Source organism: Saimiri boliviensis, chromosome 12 (assembly GCF_048565385.1).
Source record: "Saimiri boliviensis isolate mSaiBol1 chromosome 12, mSaiBol1.pri, whole genome shotgun sequence".
Classification (NCBI taxonomy): Eukaryota; Metazoa; Chordata; class Mammalia; order Primates; family Cebidae; genus Saimiri; species Saimiri boliviensis.
In genome coordinates, this window is record NC_133460.1 from 21,946,164 (window position 1) to 21,962,804 (window position 16,641).

Here is a 16,641-nt window from a genome sequence, read left to right on the forward strand (position 1 = left end):
GTATAAAGCTGTGACAGGGCCTAAGGGAGTCATCAGGGACTTTCCAAGTCCTGGGCAAGCAGTGCCAGGTCTGTTGCCACCTCTGGGCTCATGGGGTGAGAAGGGGGAGAGCTCACCAGGGTCCCGAGAGAGTCATGTGGAACTGGCCTCCTTCCAAGGAATAGTTGGTCTTTTGTGGAGGACATATCTGTCCCCAAGCAACCTCAATGGGAGAACACCCAGACCTCACTGTCCTCCTTCCTTCAGTCTTCTGTTGAGTCCGCTCATTGGCCAGATCCAACGGGAATCCAGGGGGCAATGGAGTCCTGCGGCTGGGATCCCTGGAGGTCCACCTCCCAGGCCACAGAGCTGAGTGGTGATGGGTAGAAAGTGGATTTGGGGATGGGGACAGAAGGCAGAGGAGCACGTTCCACATCCCTTTATGTATGGGTGCCATTCCCTTTTCTAGAATCTATTCTTTTTGTACTTCTGGCAAATTATTTCTTTCCCTCCCTCCTTCCCTTCCTTCCTTCCTTTCTCTCTCTCTCTCTCTCTTTTTGGCAAAGTCTTCCTCTGTGACCCAGGCTGGAGTTCAGTGTCGCGATCTCAGCTAATGTTTGTATTATGAGCAGAGACGGGGTTCCACCGTGTGAGCCAGGCTGGTCTTGAACTCCTGACCTCAAGTGATCCACCTGCCTCAGCCTCCCAAAGTGCTGGGATTACAGGCATGAGCCACCACACTCAGCTGGGCAAATTATTTCTTGTTCTTCGTGATCCAGTCCAACATCGCCACATTCCCTCATTCCTTTGGTCAGAATTAACGAAAAATTTCCGTACCACTTTGTCCCTGTTTGTTTACTTATTTATTTTTTAGAGACAGGGTCTTTCTCTGTGGCCCAGGCTGGAGTGCAATGGCATGATCTCAGCTCACTGCAGCCTCAACCTTTCAGGAGCTGGGACCACAGGCATGTGCCACCGTGCCTTGCTAATTTATATATATAAAGAATAGAGACAGGATCCTATGTTCTCATTGTTCATCAGAGGGCTGACATGCAAAAAACCCCAAAACACCAAGTGTTGAATTACTTAATGCATACTCTTTTTCCCCTTCCCTAGGGTGCCCTCAACAGGATAGTGACATTGCCTTCTTAATTGATGGCTCTGGTAGCATCAACCCAAATGACTTTCGGCAGATGAAGGAGTTTGTCTCAACCGTGATGGAACAATTTAAAAAGTCTAAAACCTTGGTGAGGGCCCATGGATAGGGCAGAGAAGAGCCTGCACAGGGCTGGAAGATACTTGGCAACCGGGCTACCATGTTCTCCACCGGTTTCAACTGCGGACATTGCCATATTGGCAGTCGATTGTGGTTTGCCTTTCTGAGTCTCTTTTCTGCTCTGTTGGATGCAGCCTCAGCATTCTTTCAGCCTTTTATAAGGCAGGCAGCTCTGACTGATTTTTTTTTTTTTTTTTTTTTTTTTGAGAAGGAGTTTTGCTCTTGTTACCCAGGCTGGAGTGTAATGGCACAATCTCGGCTCACCAAAACTCCACCTTCTGGGTTCAAACGATTCTCCTGCCCCATCCTCCCGAGTAGCTGGGATTACAGGTGCATGCCACCACCCTCGGCTAATTTTGTATTTTTAGTAGAGACAGGGTTTCTCCATATTGCTTAGGCTGGTCTCGAACTCCTGACCTCAAGTGATTCACCGGCCTTAGCCTCCCAAAGTGCTGGGATTACAGGTGTGAACCACCATGCCTGGCCTAGCTCTGACTAATTGTTAAGGGTTGGCATGGGAAATGAAGCCCACATGTCCTTGCTGGCTGAGGTCTATTTTTATTTTTTTGAGACATATCTGCTTGGGGACAAATATGTCCTCCACAAAAGGAGACTATCGCCCAGGTTAGAATTGCAGTCTCGGCTCACTGCAACCTCTGCCTCCCAGGTTCAAATGATTCTCCTGCCTCAGCCTCCCGAGCAGCGGGGATTACAGGCATACACCACCACACCTGGCTAGATTTTGTATTTTTAGTAGTGATGGGGTTTCACCATGTTGAGCAGGCTGGTCTTGAACTCCTGACCTCAGATAATCCACCCACCTCAGTCTCCCAAAGTGGTAGGATTACAGGCATAAGCCAGCGGCTGGTGATGTTCTAGTATTGAGGAGAGATGGGAGCTGCTGGCAGCTCTCTGCCTTGGTGAGGCAGGAGATTAGGGGCAGCGCAGAGAAGGAATTTGGAGACTGGAGTGCTTAAGATTTTTGTGAGGCCGGGCGCGGTGGCTCAAGCCTGTAATCCCAGCACTTTGGGAGGCCGAGGTGGGTGGATCACGAGGTCAAGAGATCAAGACCATCCTGGTCAACATGGTGAAACCCCGTCTCTACTAAAAATACAAAAGATCAGCTGGGCATGGTGGCGCGTGCCTGTAATCCCAGCTACTCAGGAGGCTGAGGCAGGAGAATTGCCTGAACCCAGGAGGCGGAGGTTGCGGTGAGCCGAGATTGCGCCATTGCACTCCAGCCTGGGTAACAAGAGCGAAACTCCGTCTCAACAACAAAAAAAAGATCTTTGTGGAGCTTGCTGGGAGATGTCTGAGGGTGGGGGCTCCTTCTCCAGCATCACCCCAGCCACTGCCTCTGCAGTTCTCTTTGATGCAGTACTCCGAAAAATTCCGAATTCACTTCACCTTCAAAGAGTTCCAGGACAACCCTAACCCAAGATCGCTGGTGAGGCCAATAAGGCAGCTGACTGGGTGGACACACACGGCCACGGGCATCCGCAAAGTGGTGTAAGCTTCCCCTTTTCACTTAAGGTGGAGGGAGGAGGAGACACTTTTAGCTGGGCGTTGATGGATGAAGGGAGTCATTCAGACAGGGGTGGTAGAGGATGTGTCCCCACAGGCAGAGGTGGGGAGGAGGGGCTGTGCGTGGTGTGTTCATCAAAGGACAAGGTGAGAGTGAAAGGGGCAGTGAGTGGGGAAGTGAGGGAAAAGTGTCTGGAGGGAGGCTGGAAAGATCGGCTCAGGCCAGGTATCAAAGGCAGCTTTATAGCCCGTGGGGAGACATTGGCATGTCTCGTTTTGCAAAGTTTGCTCTGATTTCAGGGTGTATGTAGAGGCAAGGGTGGGGTTGGGACAAGAAGCACGGGAGAGTCGTAGAGGAGCTGGGGAGCTGGTGCAGGGCTCTGGGAGAGGTTTCAAGGCCAATCGTTTATTTCTTAATTATATAATAATTATACGGCAGGGCACAATGGTTCATGCCTGTAATCTCAGCACTTTGGGAGGCCGAGATGGGTGGATCACGAGGTCGGGAGTTCAAGACTAGCCTGGCCAACATGGTGAAACCCCATCTTTAAAAATAGTAATAATGATAGTAATAATAATAATAATAATAATAATAATATATGTGGTGGGGCTGAAGGAAAAGTAAAAAAAATTATATATATATTTTTTCGAGATGGAGTCTCACTCTGTCACCCAGGCTGGAGTGCAGTGGAGCGATCTCAGCTCACTGCAACCCCCACCTCCCAGGTTCAAGCAATTCTCCTGCCTCAGCCTCCCAAGTAGCTGGGATTACAAGTGTGTACCACCACGCCCAGCTAATTTTTGTATTTTTAGTAGAGATGGGGTTTCATCATGTTGGTCAGGCTGATCTCGAACTTCTGACCTCACGTGACCCACCTGCCTTGGCCTCCCAAAGTGCTGGGATTATAGGCGTGAGCCACCGTGCCCAGTCCCTTAATTTTTGTATTCTTTTAGTAGAGATGGGGTCTCTCCATGGTGGTCAGACTGGTCTTGAACTCCTGACCTCAGGTGATCCACCCACATCGGCCTCCCAAAGTGTTGGGGTTACAGGTGCGAACCACCTCGACCAGCTGAGTCTCTATGTCTGAAAAAATTACTGTGTCATCTACTTGCATTTGACTTTGTCCCTCCTCTTCCCTGCACAGACGAGAACTGTTTAACGCCCACCAGGGAGCCCGAGAGAATGCCCTTAAGATCCTAGTTGTCATCACAGATGGAGAAAAGTTTGGTGATCCCTTGAAATATGAGGACGTCATCCCCGAGGCAGACAGAGAGGGAGTCATTCGCTACGTCATTGGGGTATGGAATACAGCTCTCAGGCTGATGCTTCTGTGGAGGGTTTCTATGTGGGTCCGTCCTCCCTTCAATTTACAAATGTTAATAAAATCAAAGTGACATGAGATCTATTTCCACCTCATATACGCCGTATCAGCTGTCTATTGTCACATCAATGCTGTGTAATAAACTATCTCCAAATTTAGCAACTTAAAATAATAAGTAAGTCTGTGGGTCAGCTGGCCAAGGGTTCCGGTTTCAGTGGCCTTCCTCACTGTCATTAGCTGTAGGTTGGTAGGCTGCTCTGCTGATCTTGGCCGGGCTCTCTCTGCTTCTGAGGATCACCAGCTATGTCTGTCCACTGGACCAGATGGCCGTGGGTAGAAACACTGGGTGACTTGGCTCTTTGGCATCCTGGCTCTCATTCTCTGGGGCTAGCCTGGGCATGTCCTCATGGCGAAGGCAGGAGAGCAAGAGAACAGTGGAGATGTTCAAGTGTTTCTCTTTTCTTTTCTTTCTTTCTTTTTTTTTTTTTTTTTGGAGAGTGCAGTGGCTCGATCTCAGCTCACCACAACCTCCGCCTCCCAGGTTTAAGCGATTCTCCTGCCTCAGCCTCCTGAGTAGCTGGGACTACAGGCATGCATGCCACCATGCCCAGCTAATTTTTTTTTTTTTTTTTTTTTTTTGTATTTTTAATAGACGGGGTTTCACCATGTTAGCCAGGATGGTCTCAGTCTCCTGACCTTGTGATCCGCCTGCCTTGGCCTCCTAAAGTGCCGGGATTACAGGCATGAGCCACCGTGCCCGGTTGCAAGTGCTTTTTCCTGCCTCTGCATCATGTTTGACGAGATCCATGCGTGTCAGGAGTGGTGCAAGCTTAGAAATAACCGGGTCCACGAAGGTTTGTGCCTTTCCACAGTGTCAGGCTTTTACTGATGCTATTTCAATCACGAATGCCACGAGCTGCGTGGAATTCCCAAGGAGGCATTCCCCTCAGTGCCGTGTTCTCTCCGACACACAGGCTCAAGCCACCCACACGTCAGTCAATGTTGCAAACCATATATCACAGTATACTTAGTCAATATCTAAAAGTTACAGGTTAAACATTCCACAGCAAACAAAGTAACATTTAACATCAGAAGAAAAAGAGAGAGGAGAAAGGATGAATGAAAAGGACTCCTGGGCTGGGCCCAAGGGTCGTGGTCCCATCAGTCTTGCAAGGCAGAGTCTTTGATGTGGTGGAGTCCTCGGTGACAAATGCCAGGCTCTCCTGACAAGCGACTGTGAGGTGGTATGAGTTCAGATGGCTGCTCTGAGCGGCTGAAAGCCTGATCCTCTTCTAGTTACAGAGCCCGCTGGTGAGAACAGACAGGGAAGAACGTGCTTGTTTGCGCTCTTACCTGATTGGACGTAGTCTTTATTTGTTTGTTCGTTTATTTATTTATTTATTTTGAGACGGAGTCTGGCTCTATCACTCAAGCTGGAGTGCAGTGGCATGATCTTGATTCACTGCAACCTCCGCCTTCTGGGTTTAAGCGGTTCTTGTGCCTCAGCCTCCTGAGTAGCTGGGACTACAGGCATGCATCACCACACCTGGCTAATTTTTTTTTGGTATTTTTAGTAGAGATGGGGTTTCACCATGTTGAATAGGTTGGTCTTGAACTTCTAACTTTAAGAGGTCTGCCCACCTCCGCCTCCCAAAGTGCTGAGATTACAGACATGAGCCACTGCTCCCAGGCTATTTTTAAAATTTGTTTTGAAACAATCTTAACTCTCGTTGGCAAAATGCTCAGTGAAATATAGCATGGAGCCTTTTTCTAAGATGGAGTCAGTTATGTCAAGGGTGCTCTATATACAGTGGGCTAAATCAAGACTCATGCTTGAGCCCAGAGCCAATGAAGGGGGCACACGACTCTGCCAAGAGCAGGAGGGCACAGCAGAGCACTGGGGGAAAGGGTTGGATACAGGAATAGGCAAGGAGTCAGGATCATCCGTGTAATCAAACTACTACAGCACCTGCGTGACACAGAAAGTGATATCACCATGGATACATGCCTTGGCATGTAGGAAATAGTTTCATATAAAGAAAAGGCTTCCTTTCCTCTAGGTCAGCTCCACACCAGGAGACGTGGCACAGCAGACGGATCAGCAGCCGGGTTTCTGCCCCAAGTTGCTTCCTTGGCACAGTGCCTTGTGCAGTGTACAGCCTGCTCAACTATACCTGGCAACCGTGTCCCGGGGACCTTCTGATGCATTTCTTCACTTGATAAATAATGGTTCAGACTAGTTTCCTGCAGAATTGTCTTTGCCAGATGATACTACTACCCTCAGACCGTGATTTGGCCTCTGTATTTTTGGAACAGGTGGGAGATGCCTTCAACAGTGAGAAATCCCGCCAAGAGCTTAATACCATTGCATCCAAGCCGCCTCGTGATCATGTGTTCCAGGTGAATAACTTCGAGGCTCTGAAGACCATTCAGAACCAGCTCCAGGAGAAGATCTTTGCGATTGAGGGTGAGTCAGGCATCTGTGTTCCCAGAGTAGCTCTAGCGGCAGCCCCTGACCCCAGAACACATATTCCCCTGTGGAATCCAGCCCCGCCTAAGCCTTGGCATCCCCCAGCATCAAGTCTTTCCACTGCCTCCGGCTCCCAGTCCTGGCCTCACTTGGTCAATTTCTTTGAAGAAAGAATCCATACTTTTTTTTTTTTTTTTTTTTTTTTTTTTTTTTTTTTTTTTGAGACGGAGTTTCGCTCTTGTTACCCAGGCTGGAGTGCAATGGCGCGATCTTGGCTCACCGCAACCTCCGCCTCCTGGGCTCAGGCAATTCTCCTGCCTCAGCCTCCTGAGTAGCTGGGATTACAGGCACACGCCACCATGCCCAGCTAATTTTTTGCACCTTTAGTAGAGACGGGGTTTCACCATGTTGACCAGGATGGTCTCGATCTCTCAACCTCGTGATCCACCCGCCTCGGCCTCCCAAAGTGCTGGGATTACAGGCTTGAGCCACCGCGCCCGGCCAAGAATCCATACTTTTATCTCTAATTTTGCAAATCCTGGCTACAGGTTGGCAGATTGGAGTATGGGGGAGTCAAATCCCACCCAGTATTTTTCCAAAAAATTGGATATGTTGCCAGCAGTCATCTGTTTGGTTCACTATTGTATCCTGATTGCCTAGAATAGCACCTGGGACTCAGAAGGTGCTTGATAAATGTTTGTTGAATAAAAGGAATTTAGAAATTTGGGAATTTCATATATAGTCGGGGTTTATGGCTTATCTTGAAAAGCTGGAAGATTAGACACCTTGAAGACCCTGAAGACCACATTTCCACTTGGCAGGAAGTGGCTGCAGGCGAAGGCTGCCACTGTTCTAAGAGGGATGAATGTATCCAGCTTGACACAGATCCTGCTGGGGTCTCCTTTTGTCTGGACACCGGAGCATTTGGGTTTTTAGTACCTGTTCTAGGTTACTCTGCTTTCTTTTCTTTTCTTTCTTTCTTTCTTTCTTTCTTTTCTTCTTCTTCTTTTTTTTTTTTTTTTGAGACTGAGTCTTGGTCTATTGCCCTATTGCCCAGGCTGGAGTGCAGTGGTGTGATCTTGGCTCACTGCAACCTCTGCCTTCCAGGTTCAAGCGAGTCTCCTGCCTTCAGCCTCTTGAGTAGCTGGGATTACGGGTTCCCACCACCACGCCCAGCTAATTTTTCTATTTTTAGTAGAGATGGGATTTCACCATGTTGGTCAGGCCAACTGACCTCAAGTGATCTGCCCACCTCAGCCTCCCAAGGTGCTGGGATTATAGGTGTGAGCCACCGTCCCCAGCCTTCTGCTTTGTTTAATGTAAAAAAGTTCTCCTCTTCACAGGTACTCAGTCAGGAAGTACCAGCTCCTTTGAGCATGAGATGTCTCAGGAAGGGTTCAGTGCTGCCATCACCCCCGTAAGTGGCCCTTCATTAAATTGCGGGGATGGGGTGGAGGTAACAAGAGAAGAGACAGGAGAGATGCGGGGGACCGGGGGCTCTTCTCTGTGACTTGGGAAGTAGCTCTGTAAGGGGCAGCCCTGGTCCCTTTAACCTTCTTCATCACCCTGTTCTGCCCTTTCCCAGAATGGCCCCTTGCTGAGCACTGTGGGGAGCTATGACTGGGCTGGTGGAGCCTTTCTGTATACATCAAAGGAGAAAAGCACCTTCATCAACATGACCAGAGTGGATTCAGACATGAATGATGCTTACTTGGGTAAGTGGGAGGGCAACAGTTACTCTAAGAAGGTGTCAGGATGTGGCATATGACAACTAGCATGGATGTCTGGGTCTTTCATAGGCTCTTGGGATAGCTTTAAAGCCAGAAACTTCCTTTTTTTTTTTTTTTTTTTTTTTTTTTTTTTGAGGTAGAGTTTTGCTTTTTTCGCCCAGGCTGTGATCTTGGCTCATGCAACCTCTGCCTCCTGGGTTCAAGTGATTTTCCTGCCTCAGCCTCCCAAGTAGCTGGGATTACAAGCATGCGCCACCACCCCGGCTAATTTTTTTTGTATTTTTAGTAGAGGCGGGGTTTCACTGCATTGATCAGGCTGGTCTCAAACTCCTGATCTCAGGTGATCCACCTGTCTTGACCTCCCAAAGAGCTGGGGTTACAGGTGTGAGCCACTGCGCCTGGCCAGAAACTTCCAAACTGAATTGCAATTATGTTCATAAAGAGGAATATAGCTCAGGGATCAGTCACCCCAACATAGCAGGTGTGGGGCTGCCCCAGTGCTCCTACTCAAGGGGTGGGTCTGCATGGCAGAGGAGGGGGCAGGGAACACATTTCACCTCTCAGACCCCCACCTTCAGGTTATGCTGCCGCTGTCATCTTGCGGAACCGGGTTCAAACCCTGGTTCTGGGGGCGCCTCGGTATCAGCATGTCGGCCTGGTGGCGATGTTCAGGCAGAACGCTGGCATGTGGGAGTCCAACGCTAATGTCAAGGGCACCCAGGTGAGTGCGGTGTGTGGAGCATGAATGTGCAAACAGAGGCTCCCTGGGGGCTTAGAGATTGTGGGAGAGGTATTCAGATGACATGCATCGCAGTCATGTAAAGGAGCCTCGGGGGGCTGTGAGCTGGGGAGTTGTGGGATCAGCTTAGCATTTGAAAATGCCAGGTCCTCAGCTTTTTGACCACGATTAATAACAATGCTTGCCTGTACAGAGCTCTTTATGGGTCTTCCTGTACTCAGAGCTGGTATTCAACCCATCAATAACCAGGATAGCCATGTTAATAAAATATTGAAATAATTCCGTACTCACTGATAAATGGTAGAGCCCCCCCTCTTGCCCTTGCACGCTGGTGCCGCTCCAGTCTCTTTGGGCTTCCCTATGATCCAGCAACTATGAGGTCAGGCAGGACACCTCAACGGGCCCTCTAGGACCTGCTCCAGCCACGCCCCTGCTCAGCACCTGTGCAGCCCCAGCTGTTCATTATTACGAATATCACCCCTGCAAAAGCAGCATGGTCACATATTATGTGGAAACTGGTGAGTGAGGCAAAAATTTCTAGTCCAAATCATTATTGCAAATTCCTGAAACAGGGCTGCACCCATGATATGGTGCCTATAGTTCTTTTTTTCTTTTCTTTTTTTTTGAGACAGAGTCTCACTCTTATGCCAGGCGCCAGGCTGGAGTGCAGTGGTGCGATCTCGGCTCACTGCAACTCTGCCTCCTGGGTTCAAGCAATTCTCCTGCCTCAGCCTCCCAAGTTGCTGGGACTACAGGCATGAGCCACCATGCCCAGCTAACTTTTGTATTTTAATAGAAATGGAGTTTCATCATGTTGGCCAGGATGGTCTTGATCTCTTGACCTTGTGATCCGCCTGCCTTGGCTACCCAAAATGCTGGGATTACAGGTGTGAGCCACCGCGCCTGGCCTATAGTTCTTTTTTTTTTTTTTTTAATTTCAGATGGGACATGGTGGTCCACGCCTGTAATCCTAGCACTTTGGAAAGCTGAGGCAGGTGGATCACCTGAGATCAGGAGTTTGAGACTAGCCTGGCCAATATGGTGCAACCCCATCTCTACTAAAAATAAAAAAATGAAAAGAAAAATTAGCCAGGCATGGTGGCTTGTGCCTGTAATCCCAGCTACTCGGGAGGCTGAGGCATGAGAATTGCTTGAATGCAGGCGGCAGAGATTGCGATGAGCCAAAATCATGCCACTGCACTCCAGCCTGGGTGACAGAGAGCGAGACTTCATTTCAATTTAAAAAAATAATCATTTCAACTTTTAGATTCATTGTACAGGCTTGTTACATGTATACATTGCATCTTGCTGAGGTTTGGGCTGCAGATCCCATCACCCAGGTAGTGAGCATAGTACTCCAAGGTGGTTTTTCTTTTTTCTTTTCTTTTCTTTTTTTAGAGACAGGATCTCACTCTGTTGCCCAGGTTGGTTTTGAACTCCTGAGCTCAAGCAATCCTCCTGTCTTGGCCTCCCAAAATGCTGGGATTCCAGGCGTGAGCCATTGCACCCAGCCCAATAGGTGATTTTTCAGCCCACACCTCCTGCTCCCCCATCTGTAGTCTGCAGTGCCTGTCACTCTCGTCTTTATGTCTATTTGTACCCAATGTTTAGCCCCCACTTATAAGTGAGAGATGCAGTATTTGGTTTTCATTTCCTGGGTCAATTAATTTAGTATTATGGCCTCCAGCTGCATCCATGTTGCTGCAAAGGATGTGATTCGCTCTTTTTGATGGCTGCATATTATTCCATGGTGTATTCGTACCACATTTTCTTATCCAATCCACCACTGATGGGCACCTGGTTTGATTCCATGTCTTTCTAGTGTGAACAGTGCCATGGTGAACATATGAGCATGTGTCTTTTTGGTAGAACAGCTTCTTTTCCCTTGGCTATATGCCCAGTAATGAAATTGCTTGGTTGAATAGTAGCTCTGTTTTATGTTCTTGTGTGTGTGTGTGTGTGTGTGTGTGTGTGTGTGTTGGTTATTTCAACCACAAACCTCATGTTTATTGATTAAAAGTAAGAATACCTAAAACTTAATTCTGACAGAGCTGGAAAAAAAAAAGTAAGAATACTACTACACTGTTGCATCAAAATTTAAGTGACAGAAGATAAAGTAGCTGTTTTTGTTAAAAAGCTAGGCTGAGTGTGGTGGCTCATGCCTGTAATCCCAGCACTTTGGGAGGCCAAGGTGGGAAGATCACTTGTGATCAGGAGTTCAGGATCAGCCGGCCAACATGGTGAAACCCCATCTCTACTAAAAATACAAAAATTAGCTGGGCGTGCCAGTGGGCACCTGTAAGCCCAGCTACTCAGGAGGCTGAGGCAGGAGAATCGCTTAAACCCAGCAGAGGTAGAATCGCTTGAACCCAGCAGAGGCAGAGGTTGCGTTGAGCAGATATGGTGCCACTGCACTCCAGCCTGGGCAACAGAGCACAACTGCATCGCAAAAAGAAAAAAAAAAGTTCATGTGTGCACAATGTAATCCTCCTTTATGGCAGACAGTAAAAGAAGGAATTGGCAGGGCGTGTTGGCTCACGTGCAATCCCAACACCTTGGGAGGCTGAGGCAGGCAGATCACTTGAGGCCAGGAGTTCCAACATGGGGAAACCCCATCTCTACCAAAAATATGAAACAATGAACCGGACGTGGTGGCACATGCCTGTAATCCCAGTCAGCTGAGGTCATGCCATTGGACTCCAGCCTGGGCAACAGAGTGAGACTCTGTCTCAAAAAAAAAAAAAAAAAAAAAAAAAAAAAAAAAAAAAAATTATCCCTCAGTATTTGTATGCATTTGAACATGAACATTAAAGTGTTTGTCTGGATAAAAATTCAAGGTTCATGTATTTTTGTTGTTGCTGTTGTTGTTTTGTTTTGTGTTGGAGTCTCGCTCTGTTGCCCAGGCTGGAGTGCAACCTCTGCCTCTCGGGTTCAAGCAATCCTCCTGCCTCAGTCTCCCAAGTAGCTGGGATTACAGGAGCACACCACCATGCCTGGCTTATTTATTTTTATTTTTTTAAATTGCATTTTAGGTTTTGGGGTACATGTGAAGAACATGCAAGATTGTTGCATAGGTACACGTATGGCAGCGTGATTTGCTGCCTTCCTCCCCTTCACCTATATGTGGCATTTCTCCCCATGCTATCTCTTCCCACCTCCCCACCCTCTGCTGTCCCTCCCCTATTTCCCCCCAACAGACCCCAGTGTGTGATGCTCCCCTCCCTGTGTCATGTGTTCTCATTGTTCAATACCCACCTATGAGTGAGAACATGCGGTGTTTGGTTTTCTGTTCTTGTGTCAGTTTGCAGAGAATGATGGTTTCCAGGTTCATCCATGCCCTTACAAAGGACATGAACTCATCGTTTTTGATGGCTGCATAATATTCCATGGTGTATATGTGCCACATTTTCCCTGTCCAGTCTATCATCGATGGGCATTTGGGTTGGTTCCAGGTCTTTGCTATTGTAAACAGTGCTGCAGTGAACATTCGTGTGTATATGTCCTTATAGTAGAATGATTTATAATCCTTTGGTTATATACCCAGTAATGGGATTGCTGGGTCAAATGGAATTTCTATTTCTATGTCCTTGAGGAATCGCCACATTGTCTTCCACAATGGTTGAACTAATTTACATTCCCACCAACAGTGTAAAAGTGTTTTATGTTCTTTGAGAAATCTTCAAACTGCTTTCCTCAGTGGCTGGACTAATTTACATTCCGACCAACCGACAGTGTATAAATGTTCCTTGTTCTGCATAGCCTCGCCAGCATCTGTTATTGTCTTCTTTTTCTTTTTTTTAAGATGGAGTTTCACTCTTATTGCCCAGGCTGGAGTGCAGTGGTACAATCTCAGTTCACTGCAACCTCCACTTCCCCCTGGCCCCCGCCCCAGGTTCAAGCCATTCTCCTACCTCAGCCTCTTGAGTAGCGGGGATTACAGGCATGTACCACTATGCCTGGCTAATTTTTTATTTTTTTATTTTTACTTTTTGAGACGGAGTTTCGCTCTTGTTATCCAGGCTGGAGTGCAATGGCGCGATCTCGGCTCACCGCAACCTCCGCCTCCTGGGTTCAGGCAATTCTCCTGCCTCAGCCTCCTGAGTAGCTGGGATTACAGGCACTCACCACCATGCCCAGCTAATTTTTTGTATTTTTAGTAGAGACGGGGTTTCACCATGTTGACCAGGATGATCTCGATCTCTTGACCTTGTGATCCACCCGCCTCTGCCTCCCAAAGTGCTGGGATTACAGGCTTGAGTCACCGCACCCGGCCATTTTGCATTTTTAAAAGTAGAGATGGGGTTTCTCCATGTTGGTCAGGCTGGTCTCGAACTCCTGACCTCAGGTGATCTGCCTGCCTTGGCCTCCCAAAGTGCTGGGTTTACAGGCGTGAGCCGCCGTGCCTGTCCTTGTTATTGTCTTCTTAATAATAGCATTCTGACTGGTGTGAGATGGCATCTCATTGTGGTTTTTGAGTTGGATTTCTCTGGTGATTTGTGATAATGAACCTTTTTTTCCCAATTTTTTTCTGGCCATTTGTATGTCTTCTTTTGAGAAGTGTCTGTTTACGTCCTTTGCCCACTTTTTAATGGGGTTGTTTTTCGCTTGTTGATTTGTTGAAGTTCCTTGTAGATTCTGGATTTCAGACCTTTGCCAGAGGTGGCTTGCAAATAGTTTCTCCCATTCCGTAAGTTTTCTGTTTACTCTGTTGGTGGTTTCTTTTGCTCTACAGAAACTCTTGTCGATTTCTGTGTTTGTTGCAGTTGCTTTTGAGGACTTAGCCAAAAGTTCTTTGCCAAGGCTGGGGTCGAGAAGAGTATTTCCGAGGTTTTCTTCTATGATTTAAGTAGTTTGAGGTCTCACATTTAAATCTTTAATCCACGTGATTTAAATCTTTAATCACGTTTAACTCCTTAATACATCTGGAGTGGATTTTTGTATAAGGTGTAAGGAAGGGGTCCAGTTTCATTCTTCTGCATATGGGTAGCCAGTTACCTCTGTACTATTTATTGAATAGGGAGTTCCTTCCCCATTGCCTGCTTCATAGGCTTTATTGAAGATCAGATGGTTGTAGGTGGGTGGCTTTATTTCTGGGCTCTCTGTTCTGTTCCAGTGGTTTATGTGTCTGTCTTTGTACCCGTACCATGCTGTTTTGATTACTATATTCTTATATTTGGGTGATGTAATGCCTCCAGCTTTGTTCTTTTTTACTTAAGATTGTTTTGCATATTCAGGCTCTTCTTTTGTTCCATATGAATTTTAGGGTAGTTTTTTTCTAATTCTGTGAACAATGGCATTGGTGGTTTGATACGAATGGCATTGAATCTGTAAATTGCTTTGAGCTGTAAGGCCATTTTAACAATATTGATTCTTTCAGTCCATGAGCATGATTTGTGTCATCTCTGATTTTCTTTCAACAGTGTTTTGTGTTTCTCTTTGTAAAGACCTTTTACCTCCTTGGTTAGCAGCGTTCCCAGGTACTTCATTTTTTGTGTCTGCCTGTAGTTCTGTGTGTTTTTAAAATTTTTGTCACTGGTTCTCTTTGACCTGTAATTAATGCATTGTATGGAGATGAAACCAGTTTGTCCTGATACCTGAACAGCTTGTCATCATTCTTTGCCAATAGTCAAATTCTTCCCATGGTCTCTCCAAACGTTTTACAAACAACTATTGGCCATTGAATGGCGTCAGTGCCTGATACGTATAAGGGATGGGGTGGGGAAGAAAGTGTAGAAGAATTATGGGAAGTCAAGTGTAGATGGGATGTCACTTCGCTGTTTTGGGTGTGTGGTCAGGACCACATGAGGAAGACTGGCTGGTCAACCCCCCACCCCACACGAGTACACGCACACAACCATCAAGGGTGATAGATGCTTAAACTGGGAACTTCTGGCAGTTATGAGAGCAAATGGGAGGGGCAGCCACAGAAAGGCAGTAAGGAAGGCTTCCTGGAGGAAGTGGCAGCTAAGCCAAGGCCTGTGGTGGAAATACAAGAGAAGTGAAAGAAGTGGGGAGAAGAAAGGGGCCAGAAGAGGGAGAGAGCATGGAACAGAGGTCAGAATGTGGGTGTATAGGGGTGGGAGGAGTGGTGGGAGAAAATGAGAAAGAAGGGCAGGTGTGGTTTATCCCAGGGATGCAGGACCTGTTCAACATCCCAAAGATCAATATTGCGGAAATGGAGAAGCTGATTCTGAAGTTCATATGGAAACAGAAGGGACCCATATCTTGGATTTATAGCTAAGTATTTCATGGCATTTGGCACTATTGTAAATTGCACTGTTTTTTTTTTTTTTTTTTTTTTTTTTTTTGAGACGGAGTTTTGCTCTTGTTACCCAGGCTGGAGTGCAATGGCATGATCTTGGCTCACCGCAACCTCCACCTCCTGGGCTCAGGTAATTCTCCTGCCTCAACCTCCTGAGTAGCTGGGATTACAGGCATGTGCCACCATGCCCAGCTAATTTTTTTTTGTATTTTTAGTAGAGACGGGGTTTCATCATGTTGACCAGGATGGGCTCGATCTCTTGACCTCGTGATCCACCCGCCCCGACCTCCCAAAGTGCTGGGATTACAGGCTTGAGCCACCGCGCCCGGCCACTGTTTTTTAAATTTACATTTCCATTCATTCAATGATATAGAAATGCAACTGATTTTTACATATTGATTCTGTATCCGAAACAATCTTGGAAAAGAGGAACAAAGTTGGAGGGTTCACACTTCCCAATTCAAACTTTACAAATCCATAGAGCCAGAAAGTAAATTAGTGGTTTCCAGGGGCTGGGGGTTGGGTTGGGGATTGGAAGTGACTGCTAACAGATACAGAATTTCTTTCTGGGAAGATGAAAATGTTCTCGGGGTAGTGGTGGTGATTATACAACATTGCGAATACGCTAAAACCCACTGAACCGTATACTTTAAAATGGTAAATTTTATGGTATGTAAATTTAATCCAAATTATAAAAGCTACTTAAAAAAAAATCAATGTGATTCACCATAACAGCAGATTAAAGAGGAAAAAGTATGTAACTACCTTAACGGATACAGCACTATAATTTGACAACATACAGCATCTTTTTATGATTAAAAATATTCTCAGCAAACTAGGAACTAAAGGGAACTTCCTCAACCTGAAAAAGAGCACTTACAAACAATCTCTAGCAGGCATTTTACTTAACAGTGAAAGAGAGTGCTTTTCTCCTAAAATTGGAAACAAGGCAAGAATATTCACTTTTATAATTCCTATTTGACATTGTACTGGAAGACCTAGCCAATGCAATAAAGCAAGAAAAAGAAGAAAAAAAATACAGAGAGGAAGGGAAGAAAGAAAACCATCTCTATTTGCAGATGATATGATTGCATGGAAAATCCCAAAGAATCTATAAAAAAGCTATGATAATGTTTTTTTTTTTCAGTGAGCTCTCAGGATACAAGATCAATGTATAAAAATCAGTTATATTTTTATAATATAATTGAACAATTAGAAATTTAAATTAAAAAGTACCATTTACAATAGCATCAAATACCTTGAAATATTTAGGTATAAATCAAACAAAATGTGTATGATAACTTTATGCTGAAAACTACAAAACGCTAATGAAAGAAAT

The 16,641-nt window shown here is 46.3% G+C and overlaps 1 protein-coding gene across 4 annotated transcripts in view; it reads left to right on the forward strand.

Annotated features, from left to right (window-relative positions):
- ITGAM (integrin subunit alpha M) overlaps positions 1-16,641 on the forward strand; it is a 62,399-nt gene that overhangs the window by 11,583 nt on the left and 34,175 nt on the right. For 3 of the 4 annotated variants that reach the window (XM_074382047.1, XM_003930035.4, XM_010340654.3), the window contains 7 exons: positions 1,096-1,226; positions 2,619-2,764; positions 3,925-4,078; positions 6,418-6,568; positions 7,915-7,988; positions 8,157-8,286; positions 8,880-9,022. In XM_074382047.1, the coding sequence (XP_074238148.1) occupies positions 1,096-1,226; positions 2,619-2,764; positions 3,925-4,078; positions 6,418-6,568; positions 7,915-7,988; positions 8,157-8,286; positions 8,880-9,022 (929 nt within the window). The remainder of the gene's footprint in view (positions 1-1,095; positions 1,227-2,618; positions 2,765-3,924; positions 4,079-6,417; positions 6,569-7,914; positions 7,989-8,156; positions 8,287-8,879; positions 9,023-16,641) is intronic. The other variant, XM_074382049.1, reaches the window with a different exon arrangement.